This window comes from Eurosta solidaginis, chromosome 2, assembly GCF_040869045.1.
Source record: "Eurosta solidaginis isolate ZX-2024a chromosome 2, ASM4086904v1, whole genome shotgun sequence".
In the NCBI taxonomy this organism is placed as follows: Eukaryota; Metazoa; Arthropoda; class Insecta; order Diptera; family Tephritidae; genus Eurosta; species Eurosta solidaginis.
This window is the reverse complement of record NC_090320.1, coordinates 46,174,435-46,195,791: the sequence shown is the minus strand read 5'-3', so window position 1 is coordinate 46,195,791 and position 21,357 is coordinate 46,174,435. Positions and strand designations below refer to the sequence as shown.

At 39.5% G+C, this 21,357-nt stretch overlaps 1 protein-coding gene across 4 annotated transcripts in view; it reads left to right on the top strand.

The window, feature by feature from the left end:
* Sur (Sulfonylurea receptor) overlaps positions 1–21,357 on the top strand; it is a 129,923-nt gene that overhangs the window by 98,703 nt on the left and 9,863 nt on the right. For 3 of the 4 annotated variants that reach the window (XM_067765199.1, XM_067765201.1, XM_067765198.1), the window contains 4 exons: positions 6,909–7,314; positions 9,845–10,548; positions 10,688–10,857; positions 17,741–18,543. In XM_067765199.1, coding sequence (XP_067621300.1) covers positions 6,909–7,314; positions 9,845–10,548; positions 10,688–10,857; positions 17,741–18,543 — 2,083 coding nt within the window. The remainder of the gene's footprint in view (positions 1–6,908; positions 7,315–9,844; positions 10,549–10,687; positions 10,858–17,740; positions 18,544–21,357) is intronic. The other variant, XM_067765200.1, reaches the window with a different exon arrangement.

Below are 21,357 nucleotides of genomic sequence, written 5' to 3'. Positions count from 1 at the left end.
AAAAAAAAAAAAAAAATAGAGCTCTTGATATTCGACTATTCGAATAATCGTTTAGTCGATTAGTAAAAGTTATATAGTAAAATATTGGATTATCACTAATCGACTACTTGTCTACATGCGATTAGTAAAGGGTTCGACTATTCTAATATTGTTTTTTATATGCAAATCGAATGACAGCTAGTCGATTTTCAGTCAATGTTAAATTTGCTACGCGATGGTCGAAAAATCTTTTGTTAACAAAGCACTAAATAGAACTGTTTTTACTATAAAGATATAATAAAAAAATTTAATTTGTTATATAAAGAATTAAACTTACGCTTAAATTAAGAAAGTGCAAATAAGATCAATCAAAATCATAAAATAATCATAAATTATCATTATAATCATGAATAATATAATATTAAAATAATCATAAGTAAAAAAAATATTATAAAATAATTATAAAACCTTAATCTAAAACATTTGTGTAAAAGAATTCACTATTTTTAAAACGAAAAAAGTTAAGTTACTCATTACCGCTAAATTAAAAAAGAGTTGCGAAAAACGTTCAATCTTAATCATAAAATAATCGCAATCATAATAATAATCAAATCATAATAATAAAAAACCATAAAATAAATAATCCTAAAAAAATCATAAAGTAATAGAATCTTAAATATTGGAAACTTCAATAATAGAATCTAAATCTTAATCATTTATCTTAAAGACAAAAAATTTAGATACCACAACTCTGGCTTTAGTTAGTGGTGGGAAAAAAATTATTACTTTATTAAAAATGAACCTATAAAAAATTCACTAAATTTTGTGTAAAAACTACAAATATATTTAAAAAAAGGAGTAAAAATCATTACAGGGGATTTATTTGTATATTTAATTTATATACTTTTTAAAAATAAAAAATAATTAATCAACATCAGAAAATCGAACGAAAAATTGAAAATCAATAATGATGAAATAATTTCCATGATTGATGAATAAATTAATAAATAATTTGATAGAACAAAAATCAAAATAAATGAAAATTATAATCTAAAAATACAAGAATAAAACAACTGCTATTTTTTATCGAGTGCATGCATGATTTGGTAAAAAAAAATTTATTGAATATAGTTTAGAAAAACTGTTATATAATATGGACTATACATGTTTTTTCAAAAAAAATTGGAAGTATTACAGAAGATTAATCTTTATCAATAACAAAAAACAGTACAAAACAATAAAAGTCACAAATTATAAATTAATTTGATAGAAAAAATGTGTTTAAGCGACTTAAACTATGACTTTTTTCTTTCGTTTGTTTCATTAGCCATTGAGTGTGTTTGTAATTCTCAACTTGTTAGTGAAATATTCTAAAGATATAGTTTTAGTTTTTAATTTAAAGAGGAGGTTCTGCGAGTAGAAGATGGGGTGCCAATACTTCAGAGCCCAGTGCTCGCCTCCATATCACATTTTTTAAGGGTTCTTCAAATAGAAGATGAGGTGGCTCATTAGAGCGAAACCTCAGAGCCCCCAGTGCTCGCCCCCAATGAATAAATACAAGGTGTAATAGGGGTTTTTCAAAGCAAAACAAGGTGGCTCATCCCGCAGCCAATACCTTGGAGCCCCCAGTGCTCGCCCCCAATGAATAAGTACATGGTGCAACAGGTACATAGTGACCTCTCTCTAAGTAAAATAACATACAGTCCATTAAAATAAAAATTAATAAAATAAAAAAAGATAATAAATTTAAAAAATGCTTGCTTGCAGTGGGCTTTGAAACCGCAACCCCAAACGTGTGAGTCGGGTACGTCATCCACTGTGCCACGACTCATACGCCTACAAGCACATCAAATTACTCCCTTATAACTCACATTAAACTGCTCGCCCTCAACTGCCCCACGCTTAGCTAAAATGTAATAAATTGTATTACGTTGAAGCAAATTATATTGAAAAATCATTAAAATCCTTTAAAAGGAGCACACACTTGACTTAAATAATCATAAAATAATAAGTCGTAAATTAAAAACTTAAGTTGTTTTATTAAAAATATAAATAAACCACTGTATGGAAAAAATTCCTTATTATTTATTAATCTTAATCAAAAACAATGGATTTTTGATTATTTTTGATTGAAACAAATTTTTAAAATAATCATTTATTCTTACCGAGAAATATTTAGTAATAACATAACCCAACGAACTTACTTTGTAATAAAAACGAAATCCATAAAATATTGATAAACTGAAAAAAGGTAACAAATTAGGCATTAGAAAGAAAAGAATAACGAAACGGTTTGCATTTATTCAAATAAATCTTTCAGTGAACTAAAATTTAGAAACAATATTTGCTAATAAAGAAAAAGTTATTATTTTGAATTTGAAATAATTGCAATTAATGCATTAAAATAAATAAAATCAGGGGCTAAGTCACTTGATAGAAAAAATAAAATAAATTATTTAAGGAATTAATCCAATAAAATTTGTAAGTCATCTATTAAAAATTTACTTGTTAGAAAAAAAAAAACAAAATAATTTGCTATGAATATTGGAAAAAAATTAATTATTCAGAAAATAGCGTTCGATCTTAAATTAAAAAGTCAAATGTTTATAACTTAATTTGATAGAAAACAAATAAAATAATATAAAGATTACGTTTAATAAAAACTAATAAAATTCTTAAATTATTGATTGACTAAAAATTTAGTACTTTTCGGTATAAATGAAGTACGACTAATTAAAATTACAATATAATTACGTGATTTGTATAAAAAAGTATGGTATTAATATGACAAGGTAATACCAGACCTGTTAACTAATGATTACTAATGGTAATGATTACCCGTTCAACTGTTTATTGTCTTTAAAAAGCCATTTAATGATTACTTGCCATTAGTTTCTATTTTTAATGCTTACTTTCCAATTGACTAAAAAAATAATCACTATAAAATCATGATTTTTTACGATTATTGAAAAAAATCAAAAATAATATCATCTGTATTTGATTAGCGAGACATGCTTATATTGCTTTATACAAATTGTTTTTATACCTTTCATGAACATGAAATGGTATATTAACTTTGGTCCGATGTTTGTAACGTTGAGAAATATAGAAGAGAGACTCACCATTAAGTATACCGAATTGATCAGGTCAACGAACTGAGTTGATATAGACATGTCCGTCCGTCTGTCTGTTTGAACGCAAACTAGTCCCTCAAATTTTGAGATATCTCAATGAAATTTGGAACAAAGATGTATTTTTGTATTATATTAGACATTTTTCGGATCCGGTAGGATCGGACCACTATAACATATATCTCCCATACAACCGATCGTTCAGATAAGACGATTTTGGTCATTCCTGCCGCAATTTAGAAAGTATTTACGTGAAACTTGGTGATATATATTCTAATATATGATAGAAGATATCCTGAAAAAATCACTTTGATCGGAGCTATATATAGTTATATCCCATACAACCGATCGTTCAGATAGAAAGATTTTTGGCCATTTCTACCTTAATTTAGAAGGCATAAACGTGAAACTCGGTGATATGTATTTTAATATATCATAGATTTTCTGAAAAAATCAATCTGATCGGAGCTATATATAGTATATATCCCATACAACCGATCGTTCAGATAGAAAGATTTTTGGCAATTTCTCCCTTAATTTCCAAAATAAAAACGTTAAACTTGGTAATATTTATTCTAATATATCATAGAAGATTTCATGAAAAAATCATTTCGATCGGAGCTATATATAATATATATCCCATACAACCGATCGTTCAGATAGAAAGATTTTTAGCCATTTCTCCCTTAATTTCCAATATAAGCACGTGAAACTTGGTGATATATATTTTAATATATCATAGAAGATTTCCTGTAAAAATCATTTCGATCCGAGCTGTATATAATATATATCCCATACAACCGATCATTCAGTTAAAGGGGTTTTTTTGCCATTTTTTATTTTAAATTTATCTTAAAGATCGTTTATGTATGTACATCTGTTCACTATATATTTCTTATCTTATACATCCGATTATTTGGAGATTACGAACGGGATAAGATTATTGTTCAGCCCCATTCATGAAAGGTATGAAGTCTTGGACACAGCCGAAGACAGTCCTTACTTGTTTTTCTTTAATATCAATAATCAAGTCATAAAAATTTTCGATATTTTGATTTTTTTGATTATTTTTCCGCTTTGTTGAAAGAAAAGTTCTCGTTTATTACATGCACGGGATAATTTCTACATACAAGTAAATTTTAGAATGCAATAGTAAACCTTTTTTGATTACTTTTGATTATTTTAGATTTTTTTGATTAAAAAGCCTTTTTTGATTATTTTTGATTTTTTTCAATAAACGGAGATCATGATTATTTTTTGATTTTTTTCTAATGGTAATCAATAAGTAATTGCATTTCTCAGAACAACTGGAATAATCATTGGCCATTAAAATAGGCATCTAGGTAATTGGTTGCTAATGCTAATTCAAATTTCACAGGTTTGGGTAATACCTATTATAGTGTGATAGAAAAGTCTCGATGACTTAATCCATGAAAATAGGGATAAAAAATAATGGTTAGTTCTTATCGTAAACAAAATCAATAAAAACTCTAAATCAAATAAAAATTGGCAACCGTAGTTTAAGAAATAAATTAAAAGTCATATTATATATAAACATTAAAATCACACAATAACGACTAATCTTCGCTAATATATAAAACAAGTCAGTGAATAGCTACAACCTTAAATCCATACCTTCGTCAGCCTCTACGCTTAGTTTTAAACTCGGTTTATTCATCTATCTTAACGTACGTTTGTTAATAAAACAACACGCGTATCACGAAAACCACTAATTTTGCGCGGGTGGCTTGGAATCACGCCCGTTCCAACCTCCCATACACCGCAATCTTGCTGGTTTTGTTGAAATGCATAAGCTGCTCGAAATCACAGCACTTACTACCTGGCAAAACGCTCTGGTCATTCCACGTCATTTGACTAGTCATTTTATGGTGATAGGTTATATTCGTAGTCACATTTGCATGGGCGTGGGCAGGTTTTGTGACCAAGTGTTTTGTAGGGTAATAATATAATACACAACTGACGAAATACATGCGCTGCAGCGAAAACGCGCATCACCTAACCAACCTCACGACCACTCGCCCTGGAACATACATAAAATGCCACAGTCGACCTGAGAGCGACACGACACGTTATACGCTGGAACGGAGACCTCGGCCTCTTCGTCCAGCCCAGAAAAACCTCAAAACCCTCGAGTCTGGAACGGAGACCTCTGCCTCTTCGTCCCACCAACAAAAAAACCGCAAATCTGGAATGGAGACCTCGGCCTCTCCATCCGGAACGACAAAAACCAAAGAATAACAAAAAAATGGTGCCACTCTGGAACGGAGACCTCGGCCTCTTCGCCCAGCCTTACTGGCCATCGACTATAAACATATTACATTCTGAATTTCTATATTTATGTATAATTCAATGGCAAGAAATATTCACTTAACTGTTCATAACCGCTAATTTTTTCATCTTAGCTCAGGTGGCATGTGAAGCAATTCGGAAAGGATTCCCGGCCATTTTGCGTCGTCAGACGAACTCGTCATTTAGATTAAGTTTAGTGTGTAAATCTTATAGTCATTTTTCTCGTTTCAGCGGAAGTCATTGGCGGAAAACGATGTTGCGTATCGCAAGGGGGGCCGGCATGTTTAGGCAGGATGCCTAACTTTTTCCGCATCTGTCTGCGATCCCCCCAATGCAACCCTGCGAATCGATACTCGAATTAATTTGTAACCACCCACACCATCACCGCCACATGCATGGGCATGCATGTACATGTACGTGTATGTGTGTTTTTTGTCAGCACTCATGCATATGCATGTCGGGGTTGATGTGTGGGTGCCTTTCCCCTCCAAAACGGAGGATTTTGCGGGTCAAGGGTTGTAGCTTGCTATACAACCGGCCTCTTTGATTTCAACAGCCAACCAGCACGCATCTGCCGCCAACGATCTCCACTGTTTTCAAGAATATATTCAGGTAATATTGTAACCAGGTTATATATATATTCACATAATAAATTACATCCATTATAACGAGAAATCGCGTATACTTTCTTATTTCTCTATTTCCACACGCATATTCCCACTGAGATCGACCCGGTGCGCTCACCTCTCGCAAGGATCAGACGCACCCCGGCCGAACAGTTACAAATTAATCAGAAACAAACAACTTTATGCAACGACTGTACTTACCTTTTATTCATAGAAACAAAAACCGAAAAATGATTAATTTTGGGAGAAAACTAAAAATCTGTAAAACGTGAAATAATGTAATGATAAAATGACTGATAGAAAATAAAAATTATAATAAAATCATTGCAAATAATAACTGCTTATAACAAAAAAAAAATTTTTGCTTTTGGCTGCATTATGTAATAGTAGACCACAATAATAAAGACTTTATATGATTAAAAAGTAGGAACTAATTCATGAAATAACGATTATTTTTAAGCGGAGGCATAAAAAGCATAAAATGACTATTACAACGTCATTCCACTAACACACATTTTAATTCTTGACCTACCCGATTAAGAAAGTTTATAAAAAATTTATATTCCAACAAATAAAATTTAAAATTTGGTTGCTTGCACTGAACTTAATGAATATTTTCAAAAGCGCCTTATAAGTACACGCCACATTTACAAAAAAAAAAGTCAACAAAAACAAAAATAACTAAAATAAGCTCTTGTCAACATAATAAAACTCTAAACTCTAAAATAACTTTTACGAATGATATACAACAAAGTGAATTTATGATGATGCATATTTCTTTTTTATGCGCCCAATATAAACTTCAACGCGCTTCTTACTCGTACTAACCTACAAAATTTCTATTGCATATTTTTTGGCGTAGCAATTCCTGTATTGCTGGAAGGACAGCGCGCGAACGTTGGAAATTATATCAAAATATTACAAAATTGGGCCTGCAGCGTACAAAGTCCAGTAAAGTTGTGACAACAAAGGGAAATGTAAAAGCTAAACGCTCAGCATCACGCGAAACCGTTTTGAATATGGATGATGTTGGTGTGGATTTTGCTGGTGCTGCAGTGATGATGGTGATGCCTGGACATGAAGCTGGTCTAACAAAAATTGCCGACAATGAGGCTACTGTTGCTGGTGGTGATGACAATGGCATGCAGTTTGACGAAGTTGATGCCGATGAGGCTAACGAGGTTGAAGAGGAGCATAAGGAGGATGAGGAGGAGGACGATGACTATGGTGTTGATGAAGAGTTAGAAGAAGAAGATTTGATGTCTGTGGTGAGTAGATGTGTGTGCTGATGTTTAGTGAATTAAGAGCAATTCTTTTAGAGTTGGGTACATGCAACAATATACAAACATACAGAAAAGGAGGAGAAAGGAGATTGTTGCAGACGCATTGGTCTTAGTTTTTGCTTTTATTTGCTTGCAAGTTATTGCAAAATTTGATTATGAATCAAGTAAATTTGTTTGAAATCAAATTACTGCAATTATACTGGAAAATACGAAAATTCAATCCAATAAATTTGCAAAAAATTTAAATATGTAAGATTTAAAGAGGAGTTGTAAATAAATATTAAAAAGAGCGGGCTGTAGGACTAAGACTCCATTAGGAGTGATACAGCTGTCAGATCTAGAAACAGCAAGTGGCATAGGTCCTACACAGCTTCTAGTATTTGCCAAGAGGACTAGTTAATTTATAACATAGGTCCTGGTTTTCCATAGGGTTTTTAGTCGTTAAACTAACTTCTTGTACCACTATGGACTCATTCAGTCTATGTGAGTTCCTCATGTACAGGCCAGTTCAACCTAACCTAACCTGTGGTCACCAACTGTAGTTTATCTGACGCAGATGCCATTTATAAATTATATCACCCACTTCTGGCTTTTCACTTGAGTGTATTCTTTTCCAACTCAGAATTGTTCCAGGAATTAATTGAGTAGCGGCAACTTAGAAGTACCAATGCAAAAAATGTTTTTTTTGCGCGTCTAACGATGAAACGGCAAACGAGTACTCTGAGTGACTCTGTCTCTATTTGGGAAAGAAGTCGTCGAATGCTTTAAAAAAACTAATAAAATAATAATTTTCACTACTGTCCATATACGCTTGTGAAAGAATATATTTCAGACCCTAGGACTATCAAGAACGAAAAAGTTGAGGTGATCAACGACGAGAAAGTTTCAAAGATTTGTTCATACGGCACGACCGGAGAAATGGGAGAGGCAACTGACAGAAATCCAATCCTTGGAGGACTCAAACACTATGATCTATCTGTGGTCTTAAGGGACATACATACTGCTCAGTAGAGCTGTGAGTCATGCTGCAGCTCAAGTGAAGTATGATACAAAGTATTTTAAGCGTGGCAACACAAACGCACATAAACAATACGCTGGGTCTTCCCCTTACAAGTTTTAAAACTAACCAGCATAGAGTTTTTAACATAGACACACTCTTAGAAGACATCCATGCCTCGCCTTGGCTTGAATCCCCACTTGCTAAAAAGGCTTTCTTATACATTTCGAAAATTGGTTGTTGTTGATGAAGCATATCAATATCCTCTAACGGGAGTTCAAGGAAACTTGCAGTTTTAACAGGAGAGGGCCAGAGATAGAATTTAGATTCCGATACAAAGCTATTTTCGTCAACTTAGACCGGTTTTACAAACGCATTAGGTGGAAAGGAGCAAGTTTCGGATAAACTTGGGTAATCTCGAGCTGCAAAGAGAACGTACTGAAAATTGTAACTTTCGTTATCAAACTTCAACTGCACAGGCGATTCAATGTGGAAGAAACCTTGTACCAAATATCTAGGAATCATTCTAGACAGTAAGTTGTCGCGAAAGTTCAACGCGGAGGAGAGAGTAAAGAAAGCCTCGACAGCACTTTATGCATGCGAAAGAATGCTGTGGTGTCCGTGTGGTCTCTTCCATCGGATATTTATAGTAATTGTAAAGCCTCTTCTGCACACTGGACGGCCACTAAAAAAGGAAAGTACCTGAAAAAATAGAGAAGGTTTGAAGCCTATCAATGCTTAGCATACCGCGAACCCTGAAAACAGCCGGTGGAATGGGACCTACATAGTTTACGCCGACTTCGAACGGCATCTGATAAGCAGATGAGTTTTCACTGAGAAGCTTTGCATGGTCAAATCACTGCCGAGGGGCGACCCCGCATAGAAAAACCTTTGTCTTATTGAAAAAAGTTCTTCCTAAATTTTTGATGTTCGCTTGCCCGGGATGTTTGCTGTGGAAGGCGAAGGTGTGGATAAAATTCAAGTAAAATAATTTTTTTTCTTGGAGGACGTAAGTTGTGAATATTCATTCCTGTCGACCGATTAGAGAGTTTTCAAACAGAAAACAACAGGCCTTAATTATTACTCGTAGCACTGTTTGAAATATTCTAGCTGAGCTTGAAAAACTGATTTTGTGCGCGACTTTGGGGAAGTCCCCTGCAGTAACACCGCAGTCTATTTTGGACACGTCAGTGTAAAATGAGGTGACACCCTCCTTACATACGATGTCGAGTGACCAATACGTTCTCGAGGGTATCCTTAACTTAAAGATCTAGTTATAATTCAATGTAGGTGAAAGATAATCTGTTATCGAACCTACATCGAGTAGTCTTCTTAGGATACCACTGTGGTCATATAGCTTCGCGTTGCAGCATTAACACACCATAAGTCTGTTGTTAGAGGCAGTAGCTGTAAGGCTAGTTAATGTACTAGGTTTACCTTAGCTCCATTTTTCAACAATTTTGTACCTGCATATATTTGTCTCAAATTTAAAACGATATTCTCTCTTTCTCTTTACAGTCACTCCCCTCCATTAGCCGCTGTCGCAGTGGTAGCGTCTACACAAATCTCATTGGCAGCGTGCATGCTACACTTGCAAGCGCTGCGATCACCGCTCATACGCCACTATCACGGCAACGCTCCAACTTTTATGGCTCACGCCATCTCTTCTACGATGCACCATTACCCATCGATGAATGCCAAACTGAAGATGTAATCTTAAGACGACGACGACGTGGCTCACAACGATATCGACATAATCAACAGCGACCTGCTTCACTAATTTCCACTGGCAGTAGTCGCGTGAGTGGCGCAAGTGCATCAACTACGGCGTCCGCTGAGCTCCGCCGTAGTATATTCACCAACAGTTTTGGTAGCAGCGCACCAAGTTATATCAGCGGTGTTATTGGTAATAGTATGTTGTCAGTTGATACAGGTGTTGAAGTTGGTGGTGAGGCATTACCGATGCGTACGCAATCGTGGCAGCCGCAAAGTGCTTTTGAAGGTAGCGTTGTTAGTAAGGCTCATCAGCCGGTAACGCGTAATAAATCATCGCCAGGTTGTTTGGTGCATAGTACACAGCAAAAGCAACGTGACAAAGGAAATTCGAACGCAGCGACATCTAGAGTGAGCAATAGCTTTCAGCAATTTTTGAGACGCATGTCGATGCGTCGTTCAGCAGCACATCGCAAACCAAGGCCGCTTAGTAGTACGAAGTCAATAAAGTGAGTTTAACGGATTGTTCATTCTTTCTATAATCAAAAACAAAAACAACTGAGAAGCTGTGATGACCTTCCATTCTTTTCGTTGGAAATAAAGTCAGAACAATATATTTAAAAAAAAAATATTTTTACCCATATTTAGAAGCATTAGCGAGGAGGCAACACCGAGACAATCTTCGCACAATCCCCCATTAGTACCATCAATTGAGCTCAGTACTGTCGCTACTCCAGAGGTCCCGAAAGATCGGAGAGATGCACCAATTTCAGAGGATGATAGTTGGATTTTACGAATCGAAAACGAGGAAGTAGCAGGTGAGTCATCGTCCATGTAAAGTTGGTATAAATTCTTTACAATATAGTTCAAAACGAGGGTTAAATTAAGACGTGTATCTGCCTATTTAAAGATCTAGTGATCACTAGTGCCTTTAATATATTTCAGACCCTAGGACTATCAAGAAAGAAAAAGTTGAGGTGATCAACGACGAGAAAGTCTTAAAGATTTGTTCATACAGCACGACCTGAGAAATGGGAGAGGCAACTGACAGAAATCCAATCCTTGGAGGACTCAAACACTATGATCTATCTGTGGTCTTAAGGGACATACATACTGCTCAGTAGAGCTGTGAGTCATGCTACAGCTCAAGTGAAGTATGATACAAAGTATTTTAAGCGTGGCAACACAAACGCACATAAACAATACGCTGGGTCTTCTTTTTACAAGTTTTAAAACTATCCAGCATATAGTCTTTAACATGGACACATTCTAAGAAGACATCCATGCCTCTCCTTGGCTTGAATCCCCACTTGCTAAAAGGCTTTCTTATACATTTCGAAAACTGGTTGTTGTTGATGAAGCATATCAATATCCTTTAACGGGAGTCCAAGGAAAATTGCAGTTTTAAGAGGAGAGGACCAGAGATAGAGGGGTGTTAGAGACGTTGGTTCCCATTGAAAATGAAAAGGTGGTTGCTGTCATATGTTTTCTAATGTAGGTTACCATTTAGAATTCGGTGGATGCTATGCTATTCAGAATTTTCCTCGCTGGGTTTTAAGAAGCCAGTCAAAAGGTCCCGGTCGAGCATTATCGGTGTATACTTACCGCTGGAAAGAGTCGGGAAAGGGATAAGCATACAACTTTATTGGGTCCCAGGGCAAATGGGAACAGATGTATGAAGTGCCGATAGGAGGAGGAAACGATCCAGCAAGTTTCGTGGTCGCGCTTTCCGCTCGCCATCTAGAAGCAACAAGTGGTATAGGACCCAGAAAGATTCTAGTATTTGTCAAGAGGACGAGTTTTTCAGTGTGGTCCTTTAACAAACTTCTGGTAACACTACGGATGCATGCAGGCTATATTAGGTCCTCATGGACCTGCCAGTTCAACTTAACCTGACACCGCAGACCATTTAAGACCTGTCTGTATACATAGATTTGATCTTTTCTAACATACTTTGCCCAATACTCAGACCCTTCACGTTTGAAATGTCACTTTCGTTGAGCACTCGCAGACTCCTTTTTGGCAGTTTTGACTAGGTCCATCCTGACGATTGAAGTCCGGCTGAAATCCTTAGGTATATCCCACAGGAATATGTTATCACAACTACTACGTACTACAACTACGCGTACTACTAAAATGTGAATTTAGATAAGGGGAGGGGAAGTTGAAAGAGGGGGAGGAGGAAATCTCTTAAATTAGAAGACCAATCTCTATACAGAAAAGGTGGTGTTAATATGAGGGAGATGAGAAGGTAGGGAAAGTAAGGGAAAAAGAGGGGAGGGGGTGCTAGCTAGAAGAGATGAGGTAGCAAGTTAGGGGAAAACAAAGTTGCGACAAAGTAGGAAAAGGAAAGCCGCACCACCTGACTAAGATAATGAAGTCAGGATATGGTAAAGACGCAAACGGGAATAGGGAGCAGGACAGAATTTCGATTTCACAAACGAATCAAATTAAGCTTCCAATTCTAACCCATTTGTATTCAGTTGTTACTTTAATTATTTCAGGCCTTGATGATTATTAAGATCAATTGTGCATGAATTTTCAGAATATTACTATATGTGGAGGCTTTCGATATATTTAAGTACCTCTTCAGGCTTCTTACTTCATATCACCACGACAGTCTCTGCATTGCCGGAGTGACGCATTCACAAAGAATGTGAACCGGCGTTTGATCCTCCTGCTCACAAAAGCGACAGAATTCTCTTTCAGATACATTTACTTAGGTGATGTCGTAGGCTGCAGAGTTCAGTATTGTACCCAAAATGAGCTGGTATGTTGTTGTTGTTGTAGCAAAGTTTCGCCCCACCTAATACTGCGACCGATCACAAATTGTCATCAATATCCTCTAACGGGAGTCCAAGGAAACTTGCTGTTTCGACAGGGGTGGACCATAATGAAAGGGGTGTTAGAGGCGTTGGTTCCACATTACAATTAAAGAGATGGTTGGTGTCATGTGGGGACACATTGCAAGCGGGGCATACATTTTGTATGTCAGGGTTGATTCTGGATATGTAGGTTTGTAGTTTAACCTGTTACAGTATCCAGAACGAAGTTGAGCCAGAGTGACTCGCGTTTCCCTGGGGAGTATGCGCTCCTCTTCCGCAAGTTTTGGGTACTGTTCCCTAAGTACTCGATTCACCGGGCAAGGTCCGACCCCTGTTTGTGGAGTTCACCAAGGACGTGCTTGTCTTTTTTTGCTTCATACGGCTGAGTTCTCAGGTGCCGTATTTCCTCAAAATGCTTACGGAGATGACTCCTTAAGTCCCTAGGCGGTGTTGGCTCATCAATCAGATGTCTGTTGGGATGCCCAGGTTTCTGGGTATTCAACAGAAACTGTTTGGTTAGCATCTCATTTCTCTCCCTGATGGGGAGTATTCTAGCCTCTTTATGTAGATGGTGTTCTGGGGACATAAGAAGACATCCCTTGGCGGTTCTGAGCGAAGTATTTTGGCAGGCCTGTAGCTTCTTCCGGTGGGTAGTTTTTAGGCTTGGCGAACATAAGGGGACGCGTAGCACGCAAACGGCTGGCCAATTGCTTTGTATGTGGTAATGAGCGTTCCTTTGTCTTTTCCCCAAGTACTGCCAGCAAGGGATTTGAGGATTTTATTACGGCTCTGGATTTTCGAAACAATTGCGGCTGCGTGCTCACCAAAATGTAGATCCTGATCAAACGTCACACCCAAGATTTTGGGGTGTAGGACAGTCGGTAGCGTAGTGCCAACGACGTGGATGTTCAATATGGTCGACATTTGGGACGTCCATGTTGTAAATAAGGTCGCGGAGGATTTAGTCGGTGATAATGGTTTCGCAAGGCGAAAAAACTGGAGAGATCATGGCGGTAGCCGTTTATTCTGTTGCAAAGCTCATCGATCCCTCGGCCTGAGCCTGTGGCCATTATTGTGCAGTCATCGGCGTAGGAAACGATAGTAACTCCTTCTGGTGGCGAAGGTAGCTTAGATATGTAGAAATTAAACAAAAGTGGGGATAGGACACCACCCTGTGGCACCCCCTGTTTAATTCTTCTTGGTTTTGATGTTTCATTTCTAAATTGCACCGATGCCTGCCGACCACCCAGATAATTTGCGGTCCACCTTTTAAGACATGGGGGAAGGGTAGACCCTTCCAGGTCTTGCAGTAACGTGCCATGGTTGACCGTATCAAAAGCTTTTGATAGGTCTAGCGCTACGAGTACTGTTCTATGGTGCGGGTTTTGATTTAAAGCGCAATTTATCTGGGTGCTGATGGCATTTAGCGCGGTGGTGGTGCTATGGAGTTTTCTGAAGCCATGCTGATGGCAGGCTAGCTGCAAATTTGCTTTGAAGTAGGGCAGCAAAATGGCTTCAAGTGTCTTGGCTGCTGGCGATAGGAGAGATATCGGGCGATGTGACTCTCCTATGTTAGCTGGTTTCCCGGGCTTTAGTAGTGGGACCACCTTGGCCATTTTCAATTTTTCGGGTATGACAAAGGTGGAAAGAGACAGGTTCAAGACATGTGCTAAATATTTGAACCCCTCTTTCCCTAGGCTTTTAAGCAGCGGCGGGGCTATGCCGTCTGGGCCCACTGATTTGGATGGTTTAGCATGACCGATGGCATCCTCAACCTCTTTGGCGGTGACGGTAATTGGTGGCGCGCTGAACTTATGTTTATGTGCGTGTCTGTTGGCCCTCCGTCTATTTTGTCGACCGTAGAATGCATAATATATTGTCGGCAGAAAGCGCTCGCGCATTTTTTCGCATCCGACAGCACTCTGCCGCCAAAGGCGATGGAGACTTTGTCATTGTGCCTAGACGGATTCGATAGGGACTTTACAGTGGACCAAACTTTACCTACACCGGCAGAGAGGTTTCAACCTGGCGGAAAGCACGCTCCCTTTGGCGGGCATCAGTTGGGATAAGGACTGCAGCAAAGCCGTTATCTGTAAAGGATTTGTATTCGCCCCACTTTCCTTTTTTAAGTTAATGAAAGTGGGTTTTTCTACGACGAGGAAGTCGGCGGAACGCTCGAGCGAAATAAGTATAGGCAGGTGGTCGGATGCCAATGTTACCATCGGCTGCCAGTTGACGCAGTTTACGAGTTCTGCGCTCACGAATGAAATATCCGGCGAACTGTGATAGCTTCCTACCATACGTCTGGGGGCATTGCCGTTTATTGTGCGGAACGTCGTTTCTTCTATTTGATCCGCTTACATCTCACCCCTACTGTCCACCCGCAAGTTTGAATGCCATAGATCGTGATGGGCATTGAAATCGCCTAAGATAATGCGATTATTTCCAGTGAGACCGCGCTGATATCAGGGCGGTATCCACTGGGGCAACAGGTGACAGGAGGGATGTAGATGTTGATGATTTCTAGGTTTGCATCGCCCGACCGGATAGATAATCCTTGACGTTCTAAGATACTGTCCCTGCGGTCGATGTCGGGATCAAATATATGATATTGCACAGTGTGGTATATGATAAACCGGAGGCCGCCTCCATTTCCGCTCACGCGATCTTTTCTGTGGACAGGTCTGTAATGCATGAGTTTAGTCTCTTGAATCGCAGCAATGCGGATGTTATGTGATGACGTTAATCCATTACAGTTTAACTGCAGAATTCTGAAGAGCATAGGGGGAGACGTCGTCACTCTGGGAGTAAGTGACGGGTGACTAAACCTGGGTTGTGGAAGGCCGGAACGCGATTGCTGTTGTGGCCCTGGAACTAGACGTCCTTGGGTAAGCACTGTGGTACCCGGTGTATTTGGGTATGCGGCCTGGCAGCATGGCCCAATGAAACCCGTCGAGGGGTTGCCGTCGCGGAGACCAGAACATCTAGGAAAGTGGCACCGTCCATGGCGGGAGCTGCATTGGGCGGATGTCGCAAAAGTATATATTCTGTGCTGGCAAACGGTGCAAAGGGAGGTAGGGACTAAGAGTCTGTTTCCCTGACCTACACAATTGCTGCCGGAAAAGAGGGGGCAAGAACACGGGGGCAGCGGCTGATGCTCGGCATTGCTCCCGACTCTACTACGGATATTGTAGGTATGAGTGGGAGCAGCTGTGTGAGTTGGTGGTGCCATGGGGCGTGCGCAATAGCGGGTACTTGTTGTGGCTCGCTGAACAGCGGGGATGCTGGAAGATAGGGGGGGGGGGGCGCTAAGGTGCAGAATACGGGACGTCCTAGGACGTGAACAGCAAGGAGCCACAAAAGATGTATAGAAGTTACGTGGACGTCTGGTTTTGGAGTCTAGTCCAGAACAACCTGTCCGATGCAACCATCCCTTACACGAAACACACTGAAAAAAGTATGACCGTCCTAAAAATATTCTTTTCCGTCAGAAGCAGCAAAACCATTTCTCAGGACCGGGGTCAGGAGACGGACCCGGATTAGGTTCGATACCTTCCCGGAGCAAGAGAATATGGAGCAGTCCCGCTGCAAGGAGCTGCTGGGAGGATGACAATTTATGGGAGGGACGCTACAAATTAAATGGGGGCAGTCCTTGGTCCGGAAAAATCCCGAGTCGCTCCGATACATAGAACCGACGGCCTTGGGAAGCGATGAGCTGGTAGGTCCTCTCCGTTTACATTAATGAGTTTGGCTGTTACTCTCGTTGCTAGGAGTTCAAAAAAGTAGGCCTGTCTTTTTCCTGGGCATTCAATCCAGTTTTGTCTAAACTGCCATGTTTTCCATTAACTTATGGTTTCCCTAATGTATGCATTCGCCAGTCCATAGAATGCTCCCCCAGCGGGTTAGAGTGCTTAGAATATAGCCGCGGTAGGTATGCTTGTCGTAAGAGGCGACTAAAATACCAAATTGATTCAAGGGGTTGTGTAGTGCAACCCTCTCCAATATATAGCTTCTCCAACCCAAATATCAACCTCACCTACCCGTGGCGAATCCTGTTTCTTTGACATCCGAGGCTCTGGCGACCCCAAGTTCCTAATGGACCTAGGGGTGGGAGGGGTATGGCATAGAAGATTGCATGTGATCATACCAAATCGTTTCCGAGGTAGTTGGGCTTGACACCTTTATGGAGCTTGTTACAGGAACGTACCGGATCTGCATCCGGCAAAGGATCATCAACATCAATAACACTCCCAAGGTCTTCGGGGAGTGTCCTTATCGCTACAACAACAACAACAACAACAACCATGGAATGCTACTATAGCACCCTTCTTGGCTAGGTAGTCGCCCTTACATTCATGTCCCTGATGCGCGGAACCCAGCCTAACAAAACCTTGTTTTTTGGCTATCCTTCTCATTTATCTACTAACTTAGAAGTAGTTATCTAAGACTACAAGGCATGCATGACTGTCTGATGAGGACTCGCCTCGAGGATAAAGCCCCCTGTAAACATTATCTACCGCAAACTTCCATTTCATGTTTTTATGCCTGAAAAGTGGTGGTTTAGCATCCCATTGGTATCGATTTCTTGCAGTTCCGCGCATAGGTACTAGTGCCCGTGTTTCCGTTCCCATATTTCGATCCTTCGGTGAATCAGACCTTTGAGTCAGAGTCAGTATATGGATTCCCTGTTTACCAAAGAGCTCTGCGCACAATGAACACCTCAACTTTCCGGGAGATTCTGAGCGTAGGGGCCTTTGCATCACGTAGTTGCAATATACATAAAATTTTTAAGTTTTTTTTTTCCCGTATTTCACAAATTTTTTTTTAATAAATCCAACATTTTTAAAAGTAAATTCATTTTTTTTTCTTTAACCAGATATTAACATTGACTATAAAACTTTAACTAACATGACAAGTACAACAACGATGAGCAGCAGGAATAATGTCATCGCGTCACATCAAAGACCCACAATAAAAAGTAATGGGGGTAGCATCAAAAGATCAATAGTTCGTAGTGTTGGCGCTACCAACAACAACACCTTACTTGGCTATGACAACGAACGAAAATATGGAAAAATACCCACACATATATATTTATTGTATTTACGTGCATCGGAATGGCGAATGGTGTTGATTTTCTTTTTGACAGCATTGATTTGGCAAGGTATGCGAGTTTATACGGATGTATGGCTACAACATTGGACCGATGACAGCACAGGTAATATTAGCAACTACAATAACAACAACAATGATAGCAACTGGAAACAAGTTGATAGAATGACAATGACAACTGTTGTGCCTCCAGCAATTAATAGATACTATGATACAACCGAGACGACGACGACCAAACAACAAACGGATGTCAACAACTACTACAACAACAACAATAGCAGCAGCAGCAGCAGCATCAGCAGCATATATTCCAGCAATCGTACTGAAAATGGTCACACCGAGAATGTCACGTATTATTTTCACATTTATTCAGCAATTTCGTGCATTTGCATTGTAATGGCATTGATATCGACACCAGCCGGTCAATTGGCCGGTTGTAATGCACGCAGCAATCTACACGACCAATTGCTATTAGCGGTTATGCGAAAACCATTGCATTTTTTTCAAGTAACACCACTTGGACGACTGATGAATCGTTTTGGCAACGATATGGCCATCATTGATAAGGTGAGTGTGTGTGTGCGTGTGCATGTGTATGTGTGATCCTGGGTGTAAGAGGAATTGAAATGAAAATGTTGAATATAAGATTTGTTAAAGAAGTTGAAAAATTTGTTACGAAACTAGGTCGAAAATTAAAGTAAAATAAATTTTTACTTTTAGATCTTGAATTGCAGGCTCTTCAAACTTAATGGCTGGTAGGGGCGTGCTCCCTAAGCTAGGTTCGCTAAATAGCTCAGCAACTATTTGAAGCATCTATTCAATCATATATATTTTTTCTAATTGTTGTTTTTTTGTACGGATCCCTTTTTGCTCTTATTTGAAATCCAAACCTATAAATAAAGTTTTGGTTGTAAAGCTGAAGATTCGGTCTATTAGCGAGCTTTGGGCAATTTTGTCCTTGTGCTTTTGTTTAGCTATATTTTATTAAAATAATTTGTTAAAAATAAACGATTGTGAGCACACAAAGAAATCTATTTGTACTATGGCACTATTGTGAATATTTGCACTGCATTACCGGCAGTTGCTATAGTACGCTAGATGGCAGCGTAAGCTGTATTGTACGCAAGATGGCGGCACAAGCTGTAAGTTTTAATTTATTGACGGAAGGTGCTATTACACGCTAGATAGCAGCGCAAGCTGTAAGTTAATAGAACAGCTGATTTCTGTTGACATTTGATAAGAGACTTTTATATTGGTTGCGCAAGATGCGAACGGGTCAGGCTCGTATCTTGCATGGAGATTCTATATATGAAGGAGTGGCGTAAGTAAAGGATACGAAGATGAATATTTTGGGAAAATGGAAGAGAAGGGATCGATGAGGGGAAAAGGAAAGGACAGAGGGATGTTGAGTGAAAAAAGTACATGGTTAGGTTAGGTTAGAGTGGCCAGCGGTGCTAGCACCAGTGCACTAAGCCCACAAAGGTCCCGACTTAGCCAGATCACAAAGACGTTCAAAGAAGAGATAAATAAAATAAATGTAAGGCGCGATAACCTCCGAAGAGATCTAAGGCCGAGCTTCTCTTCCAATTTGCGTCGTGCTCCTCTTGATTTTCCCCTACAAATTGGCCGGACGGGACCTACATGTTTTATGCCGACTCCGAACGGCATCTGCAAGGCAGATGAGTTTTCACTGAGAGCTTTTCATGGCAGAAATACAATCGGAGCGCTTGCCAGACACTGCCGAGGGGCGACCCCGCTTAGAAAAATTTCTTCTAATTGAAAAATCTTATTTCTAAAATTTTGATGTTGCTTTGCACGGGAGTTGAACCCAGGGCATACGGTGTGATAGGCGGAGCACGCTACCATCACACCACGGTGATCGCCAGATATTTCTTCCTCTTGTGCCAAAGCGCAGGAAAATCGCACAAAAAATACTTGACTGTTTCTATCTCCTCTTCGTCTTTGCCGCTCCTGCATTAATCATTATAGAGAGCACCCAGCCGTTGTGTATGCCTCCCGATTGCTATGTGGCCGTTTATTATAAGTCCAACCACCAAAGATATGTCCCCCCCTTCCAAAAAGAAGGAGACTTCTAGTGCGTCTCGCGTACCATTCAGGCCACACGAGCTTAGTGTGGTAGCATGATTCAAGATTGCTCTATCTCATACCTGCTTCCCTAAGGAAAATCCCTTTCGAAGTGAGCTTACAGGTAGCGAGCGGCATGCTCAATCCCTTCCAGGACGACGGATGGAGAAAGGATGTGCCCCCTCTTGCAAGTTTGTCAGCTATCTCATTGCCCGGTATATTCGAGTGAAAGAAGTACAGACTATTTTTTGAAAATGCAGTCACACCAATTTTCGTGTAAGGCAACGCGTGAACACCTGAATATAAAAAATTTAGAACGTTGCGCGATTTACTTCCGCGGAGATCAAGGCTTGGCTTCTGTTCCAATTTGCACCGTGTTTCTGTTTACTTTTCCTACAAATTACTAAATAAAAAAAAACACATCCAGCGGGTTTGGGGGCTTAGAATATGGCAGGTATGCCTGTCGTAAGAGGAGTATTTTAACCCAAATTATTCAAGTTGTGTAGCGCAACCCTTTCAAGGGAATCCCAGCGCGATTTATAGCATTTCCAGCCCAATTTTCAACCTCACCTACTCGTGGTGAATCCTGTCTCTTTAGCAGCCGAGTCTGTGGCGACCACATAGAACTAGATGGTGGGGGCGGGATGACCTAGAAGCTTCAATGTGATCACATTAAATCGTTCCCGAGATTATTGGACTTGCTCCTCAATGGCGCTTGTTACCGGACCATCAACATCGATAACACTCCCCAAAAACTTCGGGTAGTGTCTTTATCGCTACTACAACAACAACGGGAGGTATATGTTTTATGCCGTCTCCAAATGACAGCTGCAAGGCAGATGCATTTCCACTAATAAGCTTTTCACGGCAGAAGTACACTCGGAGTGTTACCAAAGCACTGCCTATGGGAAACACCGCTTAGAAAAACTTTTTTCTAGTTGAAAAAAACATTTTCTAAATTTTTGATGTGGCTTTGCTTGGTTGTTGAACCCAGGATATTAGGTGTGTTAGGTGAAGCACGCTACCACAACACCGTAGCGGCCGTCAGATGACCATAAGATAAATATTTTAGAAAGCGGTATAGACTATCGGGGGACCACGCTGTTTATCTCTGTTTTAGCAATGCGACTGTCTCTATTTAATACTAATTCCGCGGTAGATATCTGTTTTGTGAGCAGATAGGAGGTCAGGCGGCAGGTGCCTTCATTGCAGCCTGGCTGTATATAAAAAAAAACCATCCCTTCCCGATATACACAGATCTAAATGCAAATTCCAAGACGGGTTCGTCCCCTTTTC